The sequence below is a fragment of the Triticum dicoccoides genome, chromosome 5A (genome assembly GCF_002162155.2).
Source record: "Triticum dicoccoides isolate Atlit2015 ecotype Zavitan chromosome 5A, WEW_v2.0, whole genome shotgun sequence".
Taxonomy (NCBI): domain Eukaryota; kingdom Viridiplantae; phylum Streptophyta; class Magnoliopsida; order Poales; family Poaceae; genus Triticum; species Triticum dicoccoides.
In genome coordinates, this window is record NC_041388.1 from 263,062,311 (window position 1) to 263,079,935 (window position 17,625).

Consider the following 17,625-nt stretch of genomic DNA (forward strand, 5'->3'; position numbering starts at 1 on the left):
GAAAATGGTTGTGTACTTCTGGGAGTACGTACTCCCACTTCTCATATACCACATAGATGAATCTTTTATACCTTTTTATTATTTTTAATATACTTCATTAGTAATTATTAGATACCCTAAAATGAGTTTCATGAAAAAAATTATGTGAGTCTATGTATTTTTAAATATTTACGTATATACTGATGTGTTTGTACGTGAAAAGGTATATTACAAAAAGTACGTCGCAGATAATATTTTGTGAACTAAACTCATATTGAAGTATCTTAGAATATTTAATAAAGTATATTGAGAATAATAAAGAGGTATAATTAATACGTATATGAGGTATATTGAGGATGAGAGTACATACTCCCAAGAGTACAAAAGAAGAGTCCGTAAGCGGGAAGCGCTAAACTAAGCGGGAGCGTAAAACGCTTATTCTGCGCTCCGCTCGTGTCGCACGCACCGTTTGGTTTAATCGGCATTATTCTTCCACCTGTTAGTAAAAGTCTGTGGAATATATAGTAATAGATTTAATTTGGTTACCATCTGCATGCAGCGGTTCATCATCCCGCCACCATTTCTTTTTTTTATATGCATGGTCGTAGCAACACATTGTAAACAACCATAAGAAATATAGTAACCCAATAAATTCAGTTACTATCTGCACCCACTAGTTCACGCACCGGTACCATTTGTCTTTTTTACATGCATGCTCAAATGATACATAGTAATCAACCAAGAAAAAAGTAGTAACATATTTAATTTGGTTACTGGCTGGACATGCAGGTGCATGGTCCCACCACCATTTTTCCTTTCTACATGCCTACTTGTAATGGCATATAGTAATCAACCATGGGAAATGTAGTAACCTAGTAATCGTCCATGAAAAACTTGGTAATAGAACAAATTGGGTTACTGACATCTGTTGTTTCACATGGCAGTAAAAAGCATGTTAGGAATGGTAACTGAATTAAAACAGTTACCATCCGCATGCACTGATCCCGCCATGCTAGTAAAAAAACCATGCTAAATATGGTAACAGGATTAAATGAATTACGGTCAACAAGCAATGTCGTCTGTCTCGCATCCTCGACTCGCATGCTAGTAAAACGCGGGCCAAACATAGTAATTGAATTAAATTATTTACTATATGCATGCATGTGGCTGCGCTAATTAAAGAATGATGTAACCGATTAGCAAACAGGGTGCGCTCCATGGGTCGGAGCGTAGAATAAGCACAGTGCGCTCGGGCTCACTTTAGCGCACCTACACACACACACACACCATGGCTCACTCTCTTGGTTTAGATATCTCTCTAGCTCTGTCTGTCTCCACAGCCTATTTAGAGTACACATGCATATAGCTAGCTAGCTGCTTTGGTTACCGATTTGTAGCTAGTAGCTAGCTACTTTGGTTACCCATCTGTGTAGCTAGTAGCTAGCTAGAGAACAGAATAAGCCAGTACCACGACCTAATCAACAGCATCATCTGTTAATTATTTTGGATGAGAAGGCACAACAAGGACACGACTAGGGCAATCAAGATTCAACAAAAACAGCCTGTATATATATACAGACGACGACCGAGGTCCTTATTATAGTTAACAATGAAAGAAGAGCCATCTACAAACGCCACACATACTAAACCTAAAGATAGAGTTTGCAAAACCATAAGTTGTCTGAACTTTTATATTTCTCTAAGTCTTAATTTGGACCAACACCCAACCATCCTCATTTCCACGCCAACTTCATATATAACTTGCCAAGAATTGTTTGTGCTGCTAAAATAGCTGGCAGACTTCTTGAGATACTACTACTATGTTCATGTGGTTAACTACATTTTGGGCAAAGGATCTTCACCTGAGTTATACTTATATTACCCAAGTTACTCAAAGATCCCCACAAAAGTTTAGGCGACCGAGAATTAGTGAAACTGAAATTATGTGCCATGCGACAACATCAGCTCAATGAAGATTGAAGAAGCAACATAGTTAACTCACAACAAACAATATATTGTCCTTTTTTACAAAATCCTAAAACAAACTAATGCAACTGTAATCTCTCCATAGTCCATATATAATCAACATCGATCTAATCAATGAAGCAACCAACAAAATTACTACAATCAATGAACATTCGATCAGTAAAACCTAGGACCAAGATTATTAGCAGCAGCTGGGCGTCCACTCATAGCGGCAGAAGCAAGATCATAATTCCCATAGGGAAATTCACCGTCGTCGTAGCTCCCGAGCTTGCCCTGCTGAGGCGGAACACTGCCGGCGGTCACCGCGGAGCTCGGCAACTGCAGACCCTTTGCCGGCTCACCGAAGTTTTGGGCGCCAACGACACCACCTAGGGCTCTCATCATGATCGCCTGCTGCTCATGGAGGTTGACGTCGTAGCTTCTTCTTCCCATCATCCCGCCATGCGGCGCCGTATTCATAAGCATGTGCTGCCAGGAGGAGCCGCTTGTTGCCGGGACTGAGCTGGCCATGGCGGTGGACGTTTGCGCGTTGCTTGTGGCGTTGGTCAAGCTGTAGTTAGACATGAGGTTGAAGCTTCCAGCTGTAGTAGGAACGGACGGGTAGTAGTAGTCCGCGTTGTACGGCGGCGCCGCACTGTTGGTGGTGGTGGACGTCGTCGTCTTGGCCGGCGGCTGGTTGCTTGTGTACTCGTCGGAGTTGGGGATGTAGCAGAGCGGGTCGATCGTGAACATGGAGTCGGTGAAGTCTCCGGCGCCCTCGCCGGCGTCGACGACCGAGCTATCGGCGTCGTCACGGCGGAGTACTCGGCGTCCACGTCGGCGGCCCTCGCCGCCTTGGCCTCCCCCTTCTTGTTGAACACCTTGCACACCACCCATTCGTCCTGACCGATCAAAAGCACACACGAAAAAACTCCCAATCAATTCACCCTCCGATCGAGTAGAGTCTAGAGAGAGGCGTAATTAGAATGGAATGTTGGAGAGGCTCACCTTGGGATTGTTCATGGTTTGGCCTCTGGACTTGCCTTCGAGGCGGAACTCGTGCATGACCCACTCAGACTTGGCGCCGCGGGGCGCGCGGCCCCTGTAGAACACGAGCGTCTTCTTCATCCCGACGAGCTCGCGGGCGCGGGGCTTGAAGATCTCCCTGTCCTTGCCGGTGGCCTTCCAGTAGCCCTCCTTGGTGGCGCGGTTGGCCCGGCTCCCGGTGGGGTACTTGAGGTCCTTGTGCACAAAGAAGTACCACTCCTTCTCCCCCATGTTGGCCTTGCCTTCAGTTCCACATCAAACAACATCAGCAGCTAGCTAGCCCGCCGTAAATATGCATGGAAAAAAGAAGAAGAAGACGATGAAGCTAGGGGGGCGAAGCGAATTGGTACCTGGGAGATCTCGCGGCTCGCAGCTGTTGAGGTCGACCTCGCCGACGGCGCGGGAGACGAAGCTAGGGTCGAGGAACTTGCGCAGGAGGTAGCTCGTGATGATCTCCTCGTCGGTGGGGTGGAACCTGAACCCCGGAGGCAGCGACAGGCCGCCGCCGCGGCCTTGCTCCTCCGACGGCGTTGCTGCCACGCTCTCCACCATGCTCGCTCTCTCGATCAAGCCAGCCAAGGAAAGCAGTAGCCTGCTAGCTACGAGTGATATCGATCGGGAGGAAGAAGAAGAAGAGGAACCTCGGAGGCTTGCTTGAGCGCACAAGAAAGCGAGGCTGGGTGCAGACGGATGAATGGGAACAGGAAGGGGATGGAGAGCGCGCAAGAGGCCAACTTTTATAATGCTTTCAGCGACCTTTTCCGTGGCGTCGGAGGGGCCAGGTCCACCTAAACCTTGCCTAGGAAGGAACTCTTCAGTCGGTTTCATTAATCGCCCCACATCACACATCAGATTTAGGTGTGATCGGGGGCATTAATTTCAGCGATTAATTGCCCTCTGCAGCTTTAATTCCCTGTATCTCCACAGCTACAGCCGGGGAGTGTGGGGGGCTGCTGCCAATTAACGGCCTGTTTGGTTCCAATAAGTCACCTGATTTATAAGTCAGGTTACTTAAAACCAGTGACTTATAAGTCATGCCTGTTTGGTTGTCACCTGACTTATAAGTCACCTGACCACACCTTTCCACCTTGTTTTTTATGTAAAGGTGATGGGACCCACGTAAAAGGGGGTGACTTATAAGTTTTAAGTTGGGGTGGAGCAACTTATGACTTATAAGTTGGGGTGACTTATAATTTGGGTCCGTTTAGCAAAATAAGTCATTTTTCTTATTTTTCGACTTATAAGTTGGTGACTTATTTGAAACCAAACAGGACCTAAAACTGACGGCAGGAGGCTTGTTTGGTAGGCCACTTGACTTTCTTCTCTCTCTTGTAGCGTTGCGGAGAAAGATACAAATCCCTCAAACCACAGACTCTTCTCTCGCCTAGATATTTTGACAAAGGAAACTATTCCCTTTACTTTTCTCCTATGCCCGGTTTCAGTATATAGACTGATTTGAAGAAACATGTAGGGTTTGTGTGTTCTTTGATGACCATGCATGAGAAACTAGGTATGCATGTATTTGGTCAGGTCTTTGCATGCAGTTAGGCTAGCTAGCTCAATGATAATGTGAAATTTCGCGGCATATATGGTAAATAACTCAGTTTCGATTTGTTAATTGTTGATGAGCGTAGATTCAAGTGTGCTTTGCTCCGGTTTCTTGGTAATTGCCATCTCTTTTGACAAAAATAAAATAAAATAAAATAAAATAGTGCAGCGCACATCAGTTCGCATGCATGTACACATTGAAGCTGGAGTAGTAGCTAGCATCCATATCAGCCTAACATTGAGTAGTACAGTACTTAGCTTAACATCGGCATGAGTAGTGCTGTGGTGTGGGCATGCATGCAGCTATCAGGCCACGTAGGCTCGTTCTTGCAAGTTGCAACATGTCTTGTTCAGTTCGTGACTATGGCAATTTAGTTGGCCAAGGTAGGACTTTTGTAACCTTTTTTAACCGTACGGATTCAAGCCTGCCTGCAGCAGCAACATAGGACCTCTACAAGAAGAAATATTCTCATGGCGTGGAACGGTCAAAGCCTGCAGCATGCATGCAAGAATGACGGCTGTTCATACCTCACAAGTATTACCATGCATGGAACAATCGAAATTGGTCAGCTCCAGCCTCTCTTAGTTAGGCCACGAGCTTGCCGCCTCGGTCGGCTAGAATCTCGTAGAAACTCGCTACTACTACCTTCGTCCTGGTTTATTAGTTTTTTTGTATTTTATATGTTAAATTTTGATAAAAATTTAACTGATAATATGTTAGTACTACTGAATGAAACTGGGTATACGTGTCCAGCTGTTTAAATTATTATTAGTTTATTCTCTAGCTCTGGGGGCTAGGAGCACGTGCGTGCATGCTTGACAGCCAGCCCTAGAGGCTAGAGCACACGATGCAAGGTCCATATTATCTGGCCGGCGGAACTGGATTTGGCGGCCGGCCGGGCTTCGATTCAAACTCTCGATCTTGACCCAACTGTTTGCTAGGGAAAGCGATCGGCCGGTGCCACATGCGCTAGCTTGTGGTACAGCTAGCTTACGTCCAGCTAGCCACGCATGCATATGCTCCTGTAAAGCATGTCAGAGGGACACCGTTCTCTGACCGTTCAATGTCGGTTCCGAATCCACGTATGCCTCCGTAGATCAACGGAGATAGAAGTTTCTGCTTAACTGCAAGCTACTCTACCGGGTGCGGCCAAGTTTGTTTACCTAAATGGAGCTGATGTGCAGCATTAATTGGTCTGAAATTTTCTATCAACTCGATCGGCAGCTGGCTCATCGGAGATCCAAGATACTCTCTACTGTCAGCATGATGTCGTCAGATTGAAAAAAAAAGAGATGGAAGCCACGGCTAGCGAGCTGTACTCCACCAATTTTAGGGACCGAATGCATGTATCTTCTCGAGAATCTGCTTGTCCTTCTTTTTTGGGGAATTAAGAATCTGCTTGGCCAAGTCTTAACAAAATTTCCTGGTACGTTCTGTCAGCAAACAGCTCATGAGCTGCATTTTGATATTGTGGAAACACCTCCGTCGCAATTCAGAAATGGTCGTACTGACTTGTTTTTGTGCTTCTTCAGGCCGTGCTGACGTGTGAGAAGTGGGCAGGCTAGGTCAGGAGCTGTTATTTTTTTTGAATTTTTTCAAATTGCGAACATTTTTTTTAATTTTGGAAAAAAAATCAAAGAATGGAGCAGCCCAAGTCGACTGGTCAGGAGCTTTTTTGTTTTGAGAAATGTTTGGTCTTTTTTTTAGAACTGAGAAATGTTTGATCAGGAGCTTTTTTTTTTTAGTGTTCCGGTGTTCCCGAATAGATGACTCCTAAACTATATGGGCCGAGTATTCTCAGCCCATATAAATTCTAGGCCGAGATAGCTTTCTCTCCCACATTACAGCCCATTATGTTCTGAGAAGAAAAAACACTATACTTTATGTCTGGGAGCTCCTATTTCCCACGTAGGGCGACAGGAGTCGCCCAAACGCGCACTTCTCGACCCACGCGGGCCCATTATTCTTTTTCAAGTTTCCTTTTGTTTTTTATGTAAAAATAAAAAATTAAAAACTCTTCTTCAATTTTAAAAATGTTCATGAATTTTAGAAATATTAAAGAATTTGTGAAAATAGTCCCAAATTTCAAAAAATGTCCAGGATTAAAAAATGTTCATGATTTAAAAAATGTTCCAAATTTCAAAACATGTTCATGAATTTGAAAAAAGTTCACGTATACAAAAAAATTCATCGTTTTAGGGCAAAAGTTCTTAGATTTATTTTTTACAAATTAGAAATTGTTCTCAGATTTCAGAAAATGTTCAAAAATTTGAAAAATATTCATGATTTCAAAAAATGTTCATGAATGTGCAAAAAAGTATTCCCGAATTTAAAAATTATTCCTGGGTTTCATAAATTAATCATGAATTTGGACTCAAAAATGAGAAGGAAAAAAAGGGAAAAGGATAGCGAAAACAAAATTTTGAAAGGAAAACAAAACACAAAAAAACCCGGAAAAGAAGGCAACAGAAAAACGGCCTGGGAAGGTTCTAGAACCTTCTAAAAAGGGTAGCTAGTTGGGCCAACCAAAGTGATGTAGCGGCAGCAGAGGAGGGCTAGTTGGATTTCTGGTCATATTCAAAGGGTCACTCCTCTATGAAATGTGCACAACTATCATGGGAAACAACAAGGCCGTTGAACTCTTTGGTAAAGTCTGGAAAGGACCAAGTAGGCTCGAGCATAAAATTATCTTTTGGCTTATACTTGATGATAAGCTGAACACCACAACACTATTTCAAATGAAAGGCTTATATATGGATGATTATGCATGCACTTTATGTACTTAAAAAGTTGATGAAACTGCACACCATCTGTTTGGGGACTACAACTTTGCCAATGACTGTATTTTTAACAAAGAGAATATATTAATATCGCGAAGATACCAATTACATCCAGCCTCTACAACAACGCAATGTCATAAAGACATTACAGATGCACACAACCAAAAGACAATAAGAAGAAGAAGAAGAAAAAAGGAAAGATCCTGCTACAGTGATCAACTTGTAGCTGCAGCACAAACCACCACCTAGACAACACCCGAAGTCCCAATATTCCAAATGCGACACCTTCAAGAAGGAAATAGTGCAGATGCACTGTCATCGCCCGATCATAGATCTTAGGTTTTCACCATGAAGAAGATCCGCGCTCTCAAAACAATGCCTTCAACAAGGTCACTGCCAGGCACAACCAATTAAGGTCATACCTTAGGTTTTCACCCTGAAAGCTAAGACTCTATACTCCGCCTGTGTTGCCGCCTCCACTTACCGATGCCACTGCCACGAGTCCCGAATCACCAAGTAAAGTCCTCATTGCCATGAAGACTCGATCCACCATTATAAGGCCTCAAACCTCAGCCACCATGATGTTCTCTGTCACTGTCTTCACCATGAGAATCGAAATACCGACGCTGGCTATTGGAGATTCATTATCTCAATTTTATTTAGAGGGGGTTCAGTTTATGATGAAGCTCTTCTCACGACTGAGAGACTACCTAAACCAATTGTAATGGAAATTCTTATACACGAGTGCTGGAATATTTGGATGCAAAGGAATGGAAGGATCTTCAGGAGCATAACTCCCTCTCTTGACTCCTGGAAACACTTCTTGAGAGCAAATCTAGAGCTTATAAGTCACATGATTAGGACAAGCATGTTGCTCGCTTTCAAGATTTGTTAAAGTTTTGCCCTAATTTCAATTCCTATAGTGTTTCTTGGAGCTGATATTGGTTAACTTTTTTTTTCTCTTTTCTTCCTTTATACCCTCCTCGTCGTAACATACTTATACTTGATTAATAAAAAATTACCGTAGACCAATTGTTCTATGGTTAAAGGCCTCAAACTAAATTAGTAAGTATTAGTTTGAAGCTAGCGGAGAAATTGTTTCCTCTTCAACTACCCAGTTTTGCTTCAAACCTATCATAAACCGATTTGTGCCACTGGTCAAAGGCCTCAAACTAAATTAGTAAGTTTTTTGAAATGCAGCGAGATGTCAAGGTATATAAAAAGGTGAAATGTAACAAGTCTGCAGCCAAAAAGCTGCTCTTAGCATGATGTATGCTGTGCTCCATGAAGAGGATCAAACTAGCTAGAAGATCGAATTCATCTTCGTGAAAATAAAGGAAGATTGAGTTCAGAATTTTCCTTTTCTATAAAGGTGGGAGGTCAAGTTTATGTTACCCTAAGTAGCCAATTATTAGCGGCTACCGATAGTGGCTATCGTTCTAGAAAAAGGGGACCAGCCACCCATGTCATGTACCCATGCATGTGAGCTCATGGATAAGCCTTTCAACCTCTTACGTACGACGATCCTAGTAACCCCACCCCACAGACGTTTTTCAACTAGCTTTTCGCAAGCATGCATGCATGCCTGCTTAGAGATAATCTATCATAACCGATGCTTAGGGCATCATCGTCATGACTTAGCTAAGCCTACGCTGAAGCCTGATTAGGACGCACCATTCTTATCTTAACCACCCTCATATGTCTCAATCACCTTTTAATCGCGCGTGCGGTTAGGCTATCCGGCGACTAAACTAGCGTATAAGTACCAATTAACTGTAACAAGTCCCCGTAAGCATGTGTGACTTGATGCTTCCGCTACGTGTAGCTACTAGATTAAGTTTCTTTGGTGTGATCGCTCCAAGTCCCAACCATGGGGTGGTAGAGCCGTAGAGGTAGACCGGATCGGAAAGGCTAAGCCAATTAAGTACTCTGCATTATCTTCTTTGGCTTGGTACACGATGGTTCGAAAGGGCCGCAAGCATAAACAAAGCTCTGTCTCCAATAGGGAGACGCTCTTGTGATTAACCTAATGGAGGAGGACGGAAGATTCCAGTTTCTAGCCTATCTAATTCGCAACGTGTGATATATACCAGCATGCGCGGCAACTAAATTAAGTTCAGCAGCAGTTGAGCGGCGTGTGCCGCCGCCTTCTTCATCTGTCCGGCCTGCCACAATTTTAATTCCACGCCTGGACGGTTCCTGCGAGCTGACGTTTTGCCGTTCGATTGGCCCCGGAGCCTTAGTTAAATGATGTGTATTTGATTCGGGCTTTGGTTTCCGGTGACAGATGCTATGGATCATTCGAGCGAGCGTTAGTTAATTGCTCCTGGCTGTACGGTGGACAAGGGAAGGGTTCAGACCGCACACGCTAGCAACAAGCCTCGATCATTAACTAGTGCTGGGTACGCCAGCAGTTAATTAACAAGTCCGGCTGCGTGTGTCGGCCATGGAATGGATGCGTCGTTGGTTTTGCATTCTGGAATTAACTAAGAACCCTAGGATATATGATGATCATCACATGTAGGAGTATCTTGTAACAATACTGGATTAATTTATTTCACAATAAACCCCGTAATTTACAGCTTTTGTGCTACACCAAGAATTCTGAAATTTGTCCGTTCTTATCGGTTGGGAGTTCACGACGCAGCAAGCAAGCTAGATCCCTGCCTATCTGCCACAACGGGCGATCTCCTCGATCTACAGCAAGTTCAAATGGAACAACGATGATCTCTTCGATCCAAGCTCTCTGGTTCTTCACATGTGCAGCTGCTGGCTGAGGAACGGATGGATCAGCATGCCGCTGTACTGATCCGCCGGGAGCTGCAGCTGGCTGCAGTACAAACTGCCGCTGGACCTCTTCCTCTTCATGCCGTTGTACCTATCGCCATTCATGCCGTAGTCATCTACACGGGCCTCGGGTATCTGAGGCACGTCGATGGTGTCGATGTTCACGTAGCCATTGTTATTGTTATTATAGTGTAGCGTTTGTTGCCATGGAGGCTGCGAGTAGATGAGCGGGTTTTCCGGCGGCAGCTGGTAGTCTGCTCCGGCGTCCGACGACGAGGCGCCGGCGCCGGCGCCGTCGAGGAGGAGGTGCGAGAGCGCGGCGTAGTCGACGGTGTTGAGCAGGTCGGTGAGGGAGCACGACTTGGCGATCGCCATGGGGCGGAACTGCTGCAGCTGCAGCTGGTCGTCGCCGTCGCCGTCGAAGGCCTCCGACTTGGGCGACGACACGGTGTGGTTGTTGTGCGAGCCCTCCACGGTGGTGGAGCTCTCCTGCTCGTGCTCCTGTTCCTGGTCAGAGGAGGAGAAGTTGTGCAAGTTGTTGCACTTCTTGTGGATCCTACACAGCACCCAGTCATCCAGCTGCTCGAACAAATAAATAAAAATCCCGGATTAATTCGCTGATTAAACAAACATTTCAAATGCAAACAATTAAGTCGAGTAAGTTGTAGTAGCTTATGGTACAAGCAACTGCTCTTACCAAAGTGAAGAAAATACAGTAGATAATAAATAAATAAATAAGCGAAGAAGAAAAAAAAATGCTCACCCTCATGGAGGATCCTCTGCGCTTGGTGGTCCGGTTGTCGGCGGCGGTGAGGCGGTACTCGTGCATGATCCAGTCGGTCTTGACGCCCTTGGGCGGCTTGCCCCGGTAGAAGACGAGCGCCTTCTTGACGCCGATGCTCTCGTTGGCCGGCGTGGACAGGATGGCCTTGTCGGTGCCGGTGGCCTTCCAGTAGCCGGACCCGGCGGCGCGGTTGGGGCGCGCGCCGTTGGGGTACTTGCGATCCCGGGGGCTGAAGAAGTACCACTCATTCTCCCCGAACAAGGCCTTGCCTGCAAAGTTCAAACAAGAAAATTAATACTCCAGTAATTAGAGCAGAGCTGGAGTTGATTAATCGATGGATGCTGTTGATTAGTTAGTCATGTATGTACCGGGGAGGTCCCATGGGTTGCACTTGTAGATGTTGACCTCGGCGATGATGGGCACGGGGCTGGGCATGGACGCGGCCTGCCTGCCGAGGTAGTGGACGATGAGCTCCTCGTCGGTGGGGTGGAACCGGAAGCCGGGAGGGAGGGCGGGCATGGCGGCGCTGCTGCTGCCCATTGGCATGGCGACGGTGAGCAGGTGGGAACGGAATCAATATGAGTTGGTGTGGATGATGTGATAGTGAGCTAGGTGGCTAGCTGGAAGGCGGGAGGAGGAGGTGGAGAAGATGGCTACTACTGCATATGAAATGCTGTGTGGTGTGGTGTTGATGGGAGGGAGGCTTGAAATTTTTCAGATGCAGGGAGTGGGGTGCCGATTTATAGCTGCCATGCCTTGTCCGCTTGCGAGTCAGCAGCGGGGTGGTGGGTGGATCAGGATCGCGAGGGGCAGAATCGGCAACTAATTACTTAGTTTATTTACGTCAACACGTACATATCTTTTCAAATACCAAGGCTAATGAACTTCTTGCATCAGTGGAGTGTAGTTATATTCTGCCTTACAAGGGCAAAACTAAGGTGGTGTTTGGTTCTCTAGTCCTAAAACTTTTCCTAGTCTCAACTAAAAAGTCCCTAGTCCCTAAAAGTCTCCCTGTTTTTTTCATAGACTAAAAAGTTTCTAGTCCATTTCTAGAGATTATTAAATGACCATGTTGCCCATAATATACAGAAAAATAACAATTAAATAACACCATGGGATGGCGGGCCAATAGGTGCATGGAGGGGCATTGTTGGAAAAGTCCTCAAAAGACTTTCTTTGAGGGTCTTCTTCATTTAGTCCTAAATAACTAGTTTACTTCGTAATAAGTCTCTCTGTTTGATAAAAAAAGTCTCTAAAAAAGGCTTTTTTTAGGCCCTACAAAAAATATCCCTGAAAACAAACACCCCAAAGACTACTACTAGACAAGCCTAGATTCACACCAGAATTAATGCGTGGAGCGCAAAACACAGGCGGACACGTGCGAGCGCGATCAAGTGCACAAGTTTCTCGCCGCGGTGAAGGTGAGACGGGCAAATGGCTAATCTGCCCCTGTGTGCGTACGGGTGAGCTAATCATCGGCGTGGCTCCACGTCGTGTGTGGAGGGGGGACGAACGAGTCGTGGATAACCAACGCAAAAGAACAGACTTTTTTTTTCTCTCTTCTCTTCTTTTCTTTTGGTTAGCAGTAGTAGCAAGCAGGAATGGTGAGGACGACACCGGCTGCGACACCTGTCCGCCTTGTGGTTGCCGCCAATGATATGCGCCCTTTGGCGTCTTGCGGGCTCGTGGCCAGCTCGTGCCTGCCTCTGTCTCTCTGCCCGCCCGCTGCCTCCTTCCTTCGTTCGCTCATTGTTTGATTTTTTTAATAATACTGTTTGGGTTGATTTATGGCCGGGTCCATCTCGTGGATTTCATGTGCCACCGACCGGACCATAGCTATAGCATGGCATCCTGGCTCGTGGGGGCGTGCATATGGAGAACTTCAGATAAGGGAGAATGCGGTGCTGGCCGTACGGGGTCCGCGTACACGAGCTAATAATTAATACTCTATGTATATCTCATATTAAAGTGCATCTAGATACATCCGTTTCAACGATATTGAAATCGATTGAAGGTAATACCAAAGCTGATGTAAGACTTCATCTCATACTACCGCATGACAAACACATGCCATTCCTTACAAACACGTGCCATTCCTTACCGTCTTGCACATATGTGAATGAAAACAATTTAAGTATCGGCCTAATTATGCAAGGGTCATCGCTTCAGAACAACAGAAAACTCTAGTGCATCACTTCCAACAATTACGAGGTGACTCCCACCATCACCCCTCCCCCTCCCTCGGGTTTTCCCGCTGGCGACACCTGGCCTCCGCAATCCCTCCTCCTCTAACACTCTCTCCTCTCTTGTCCTTCCTTTGGGCTGAAGTCACATGGCGGCCAATGACCATTGGGGCAATTGTGCGACCGAAGCCTGATGGGATGGCCACCACATGTGCATGTGGTTCTAGGGTCACAAACTGACATGGCATCTCACCTCTTCGAATGATGTCTGGCTCGGGATGGATCTGCAAATCTGGGTGCATGGTCAACTTTCCTAGCTGACGGGCCACCTCCTCGTCTGGGTGCTTCCCTTCAGTTGAGGGTGCGAGTCGTGCCACTTGGGTGCGGGGGTCACAACTCAAGTGTTGCCTCATGGCCATGGTTGCAAGGGCGACGTGATGACTAGCGAGTGGCAAGCAATGGAGGTGGTACGACGGTTATATTGCGTCCGACCGCACTTGGTTCTAGAGGTTAGGACCTTCCTACCAAGGTGAAAAGCTACCCAACAACACACATGTGTGTCGTTTCCTTCTTGACAGCAATGCCACAACTCTTTTCTTGACATCCTCGATGGTCCAGGTGAAAACTCTTGATCCTTTTGAATTCGGCGGTGGCAGGACAGTGCGGTCGTGACGGTTTCCTTCCTGAAGGCATCATCTTAAGAGTCCATAGTTTGTCGCTCCTTCGTCGCCAATGTGGTGGTGATGGTGCTCGCTCGAAACATAGTCAGTGTGGCTCATCTCAGAAGTGCAACATTGTTGTCACGTTAGCTTCAGTTCTAGGGTGAGCCCTGGCCCATCGTGAACAACATGTCTTGCATAATGAGGGATGGGGTTCCCTGTGACAACAAAGTTTGAAGGTTGACCTGCATGTGGCCATCCTCTCGACCAGAAGGAATTAAATCACGCGTTAACTCTCTGTGTTATACCAATTAACTTATGACAATTGTATCTCAAAGTATAACAAAAAGTTTGGGTCAATTTAATATGATAGTTCTTCTAACGTCATATTCTCAAAGTTGTTTAGGACTATCGTTACTCTTAATGATATCCTAAGATTTAGAAAACATGATCACCAACAACACTTGAGCTAGTATTAGAGGCGAGACTAGGAATCATATTTTACCGTTTATCATTCCACACGTGCATATGAGTTTTCTACTAAATCGCACATTCCAGGATCATAGCAGTTATAGCATAGAATATAAACTCTTAATTATGGAAATAGAATAATACAACAATATTGGCTCTAGGGCATATTTCCAACAGACTCTCACTTGCACTAGAGTCAATAATCTAGTTACATAGTTTTTTTAGCACATATTGCTATCCGGTGTTGCTCATGCTTTGCTCGTGGTAGAGGCTTCGTCATTGAGTCTGACACTTGAAATCCGTGTGAATCTTGAGTACTTTCACAAGCCCCTTATCGACATACTATCGGATAATATGATACTTGCGTTCGATATGTCTGGTCTTCATGTGGGATCTCGGTTCCTTTGCTTGAGCAACAGTGCCACTATTATCTATACCCCTATATAGAGTGCGAATAACTTTGAAAGATGGTCGTTGGATGAAGCCAATCCGACGGTGCAGAGATGGCAAATCCAAGCACTACTAGCCATTGGATATCATCTACATCCCACCAGTTTTTGCCACATGTACAATCTAAAAGACTCCATGGTTGAACTTAAGCATAATGCACAAACCTCAAACCACAAGCACTTCTCCTTTGTTCTAGAATCTTCCATATCATAATTGCCTAAAAAAATTTCTACATGAATCGCCATTATTTGTTTTTTACTTTATGCTTTACAATGCACAATTCCATGAATCTTAAAATAGATTAGCTTTTTTATAAAAACTAAATGATTTTGAATGAGATGAACTATAAGAATTAAACGAACATCTACATCATGCATATATGACCCAAAGATTACATACTATAATGTGGTATTTATTCATAATTTGGTTGCCAAATCTCATGCGTGCAATGCATGTGTACCTTACTAGTAACAATAGAGCGCCTTTGGGTTCATCGCACTTGGGACCACACCAACTTTTTCAGGAAACTTGTTGATCGAGATCGTCTCCTTCGAAGCTTCTGAAGCCGCGGTATATTCTACTTCCGTTGTAGAATCTACAACAGTGTTCTACTTAAAATTCTTTCAATCCACTGCCCCACCATTGAGGGTGAAAACATAGCCCGATTGAGATTTATAGTCATCTATATCAGTCATGAAGCTAGCATTCGTATAACCATTTACAACGATCTCTTCATCTCCTCCATAGACAAGAAGCATGTCCTTTGTCCCCATGAGGTACTTAAAAATATTTTTAACAGCTTCCCAGCGAGTGATGTCTACTACACAACTTATTCTTGTAGACTCGTGTTGGGCCTCCAAGTGCAGAGTTTTGTAGAACAACAACAAATTTCCCTCAAGCAGATGACCTAATGTTTATCAACCTGTGGGAGGCGTAGGATGAAGATGATCTCTCTCAAACAACCCTGCAATCAAATACAAGAAATCTCTTGTGTCCCCAACACACCCAATACAATGGTAAATTGTATGATGCACTAGTTCGTCGAAGAGATGGTGATACAAGTGTAGTATGGATAGTAGATATAGGTTGTTGTAATATGAAAATATAAAAGTAGCAAGGTAGCAAGTGATAAAACGGAGCACAAACGGTATTGCAATGCTTGAAAACAAGGCCTAGGGTTCATACTTTCACTAGTGCAATCTCTCAACAATGCTAACATAATTGAATCATATAACCATCCCTCAACGTGCGACAAAGAATCACTCCAAAGTTCTTATCAATAGCGGAGAACATAAGAAGAAATTGTTGTAGGCAGTAAACCATCTCAAAGTTATCCTTTCCGATCAATCTATTGAGATATTCCTGTAAGTGTCACAAACAGCCCTAGAGTTCGTACTAAAATAACATCATATGATACACATCAATCAACTCTAGTGTCACCTAGATACTCCAATATCACCACAAGTATCTGTGAGTCAATTATAGCTGGGTCAACTCTAATGGCCTCTGTATGGCTAAGGAAATGAATCTTAGCCGGGTCAGGTGCCTCAACGACTCTGATCTGGTTGCTTAGCAAGTTCCTGAAAAGTGGGATTCCAAGGACCCCCCTCATGGTGGCTTATAGACAGGCAGTGACCAATATAGCGGGACACTTTAAAGGATATCAAGTGGAACATATAGATCGGCGGCTCAATGTGGTGGCCAATGGTCTTTCACGACTCGGCTCTCAACGTAAGCTGGTCCCTCCTAATGTGTTTCTTGATGTTCTCCACAATCCTTCTGTCAAATTGCCATCTGAGGAAGATCTTGCTATACCTGACCTAGAGGCACAATTGGTGGCGGCTCTTCGTGCTATACCAGATTGGACAACTCCTTATTTGGCTTATTTGACTCGCGGTGAGCTCCCTGAGGATGAACTCATCGCTCATCATATCGTTCGACGCTCCAAGTCCATGACTATTGTCAATGGCGAGTTGCACAGAAGAAGCATTACATGTGTTTTTCAACGTTGTGTCTCCCTTGAAGAGGGTCGAGAAATCCTCAATGAAATTCATTCTGGTGACTGTGGTCATCATGTTGGCTCAAGATCCCTAGTAGCGAAGGCGTTTCGACAGGGTTTTTATTGGCTCACGGCTCATGCAGATGCTGAGGATATTGTGCGCAAGTGTGATGGATGCTAGAAGTTTGCACATCCCGCTCATGTTCCTGCTCAAGAACTTCGGATGATCCCAATCAAATGGTCGTTTTCTGTTCGGGGGCTTGATATGGTTGGCTCGTTATCCAAGGAAAAGAAGACCCACCTTTTGGTCACTATTGATACATTTACCAAGTGGGATGAAGCAGAGCCAATAAGCAATTGTGATGCAGCCACAACAGTTCAATTCCTAAAAAAAGTTGATTTTTCACTTTGGTTATCCACATAGCATCATCACTGATAACATAACTAACTTGTCCAAGGGAGCTATGAAGCAATTTTATCAACGAGAGCACATCCGGCTTGATGTAGCATCCATTGCACATCCTCAGTCCAATGGGCAAGCAGAACATGCCAACCAAGAGATTTTATGAGGCATCAAGCCAAGGCTCATGGTTCCTATGCAGCATGCGCCGGGTTGTTGGGTTGAAGAGCTGCCCTCAGTCCTTTGGAGTATACAGACCACCTCCAATAGATCAACAGGCTATACGTCTTTCTCCATGGTTTATGGTGCGAAAGCCGTCTTACCAAGTGATATTCATCATGACTCTCCATGAGTGGCGGCTTATGTTGAAGAAGATAATGAGCAGGCTCTCCAAGACTCTCTTGATGCCCTGGAGGAGGAACGTGATTTTGCTACAACACGATCTGCTATATATCAACAAGACCTATGTCGCCATCATAATTGTAGAGTTCGCACCCGCACTTTCCAGGGGGGCGACTTAGTGCTCCGGTTGATCCAAGAACAAGCCGGTATGCATAAGCTTTCACCCCCTT

The 17,625-nt window shown here is 45.0% G+C and overlaps 1 protein-coding gene and 1 pseudogene across 1 annotated transcript; both read right to left on the minus strand.

Annotated features, from left to right (window-relative positions):
- Positions 1-1,949: 1,949 nt before the first annotated feature.
- Positions 1,950-3,681, minus strand: LOC119300908 (annotated as a pseudogene).
- Positions 3,682-9,854: 6,173 nt separating this feature from the next.
- On the minus strand, positions 9,855-11,592 carry LOC119300909 (NAC domain-containing protein 1-like). The gene is made up of 3 exons (XM_037577811.1): positions 11,260-11,592; positions 10,871-11,160; positions 9,855-10,686 (listed from the first exon to the last, which is right to left on the minus strand). Exons 1-3 carry the CDS (start codon positions 11,435-11,437, stop codon positions 10,075-10,077), a joined length of 1,080 nt encoding a protein of 359 aa, XP_037433708.1. The 5' UTR covers positions 11,438-11,592; the 3' UTR covers positions 9,855-10,074.
- Between the last annotated feature and the right edge of the window lie 6,033 nt (positions 11,593-17,625).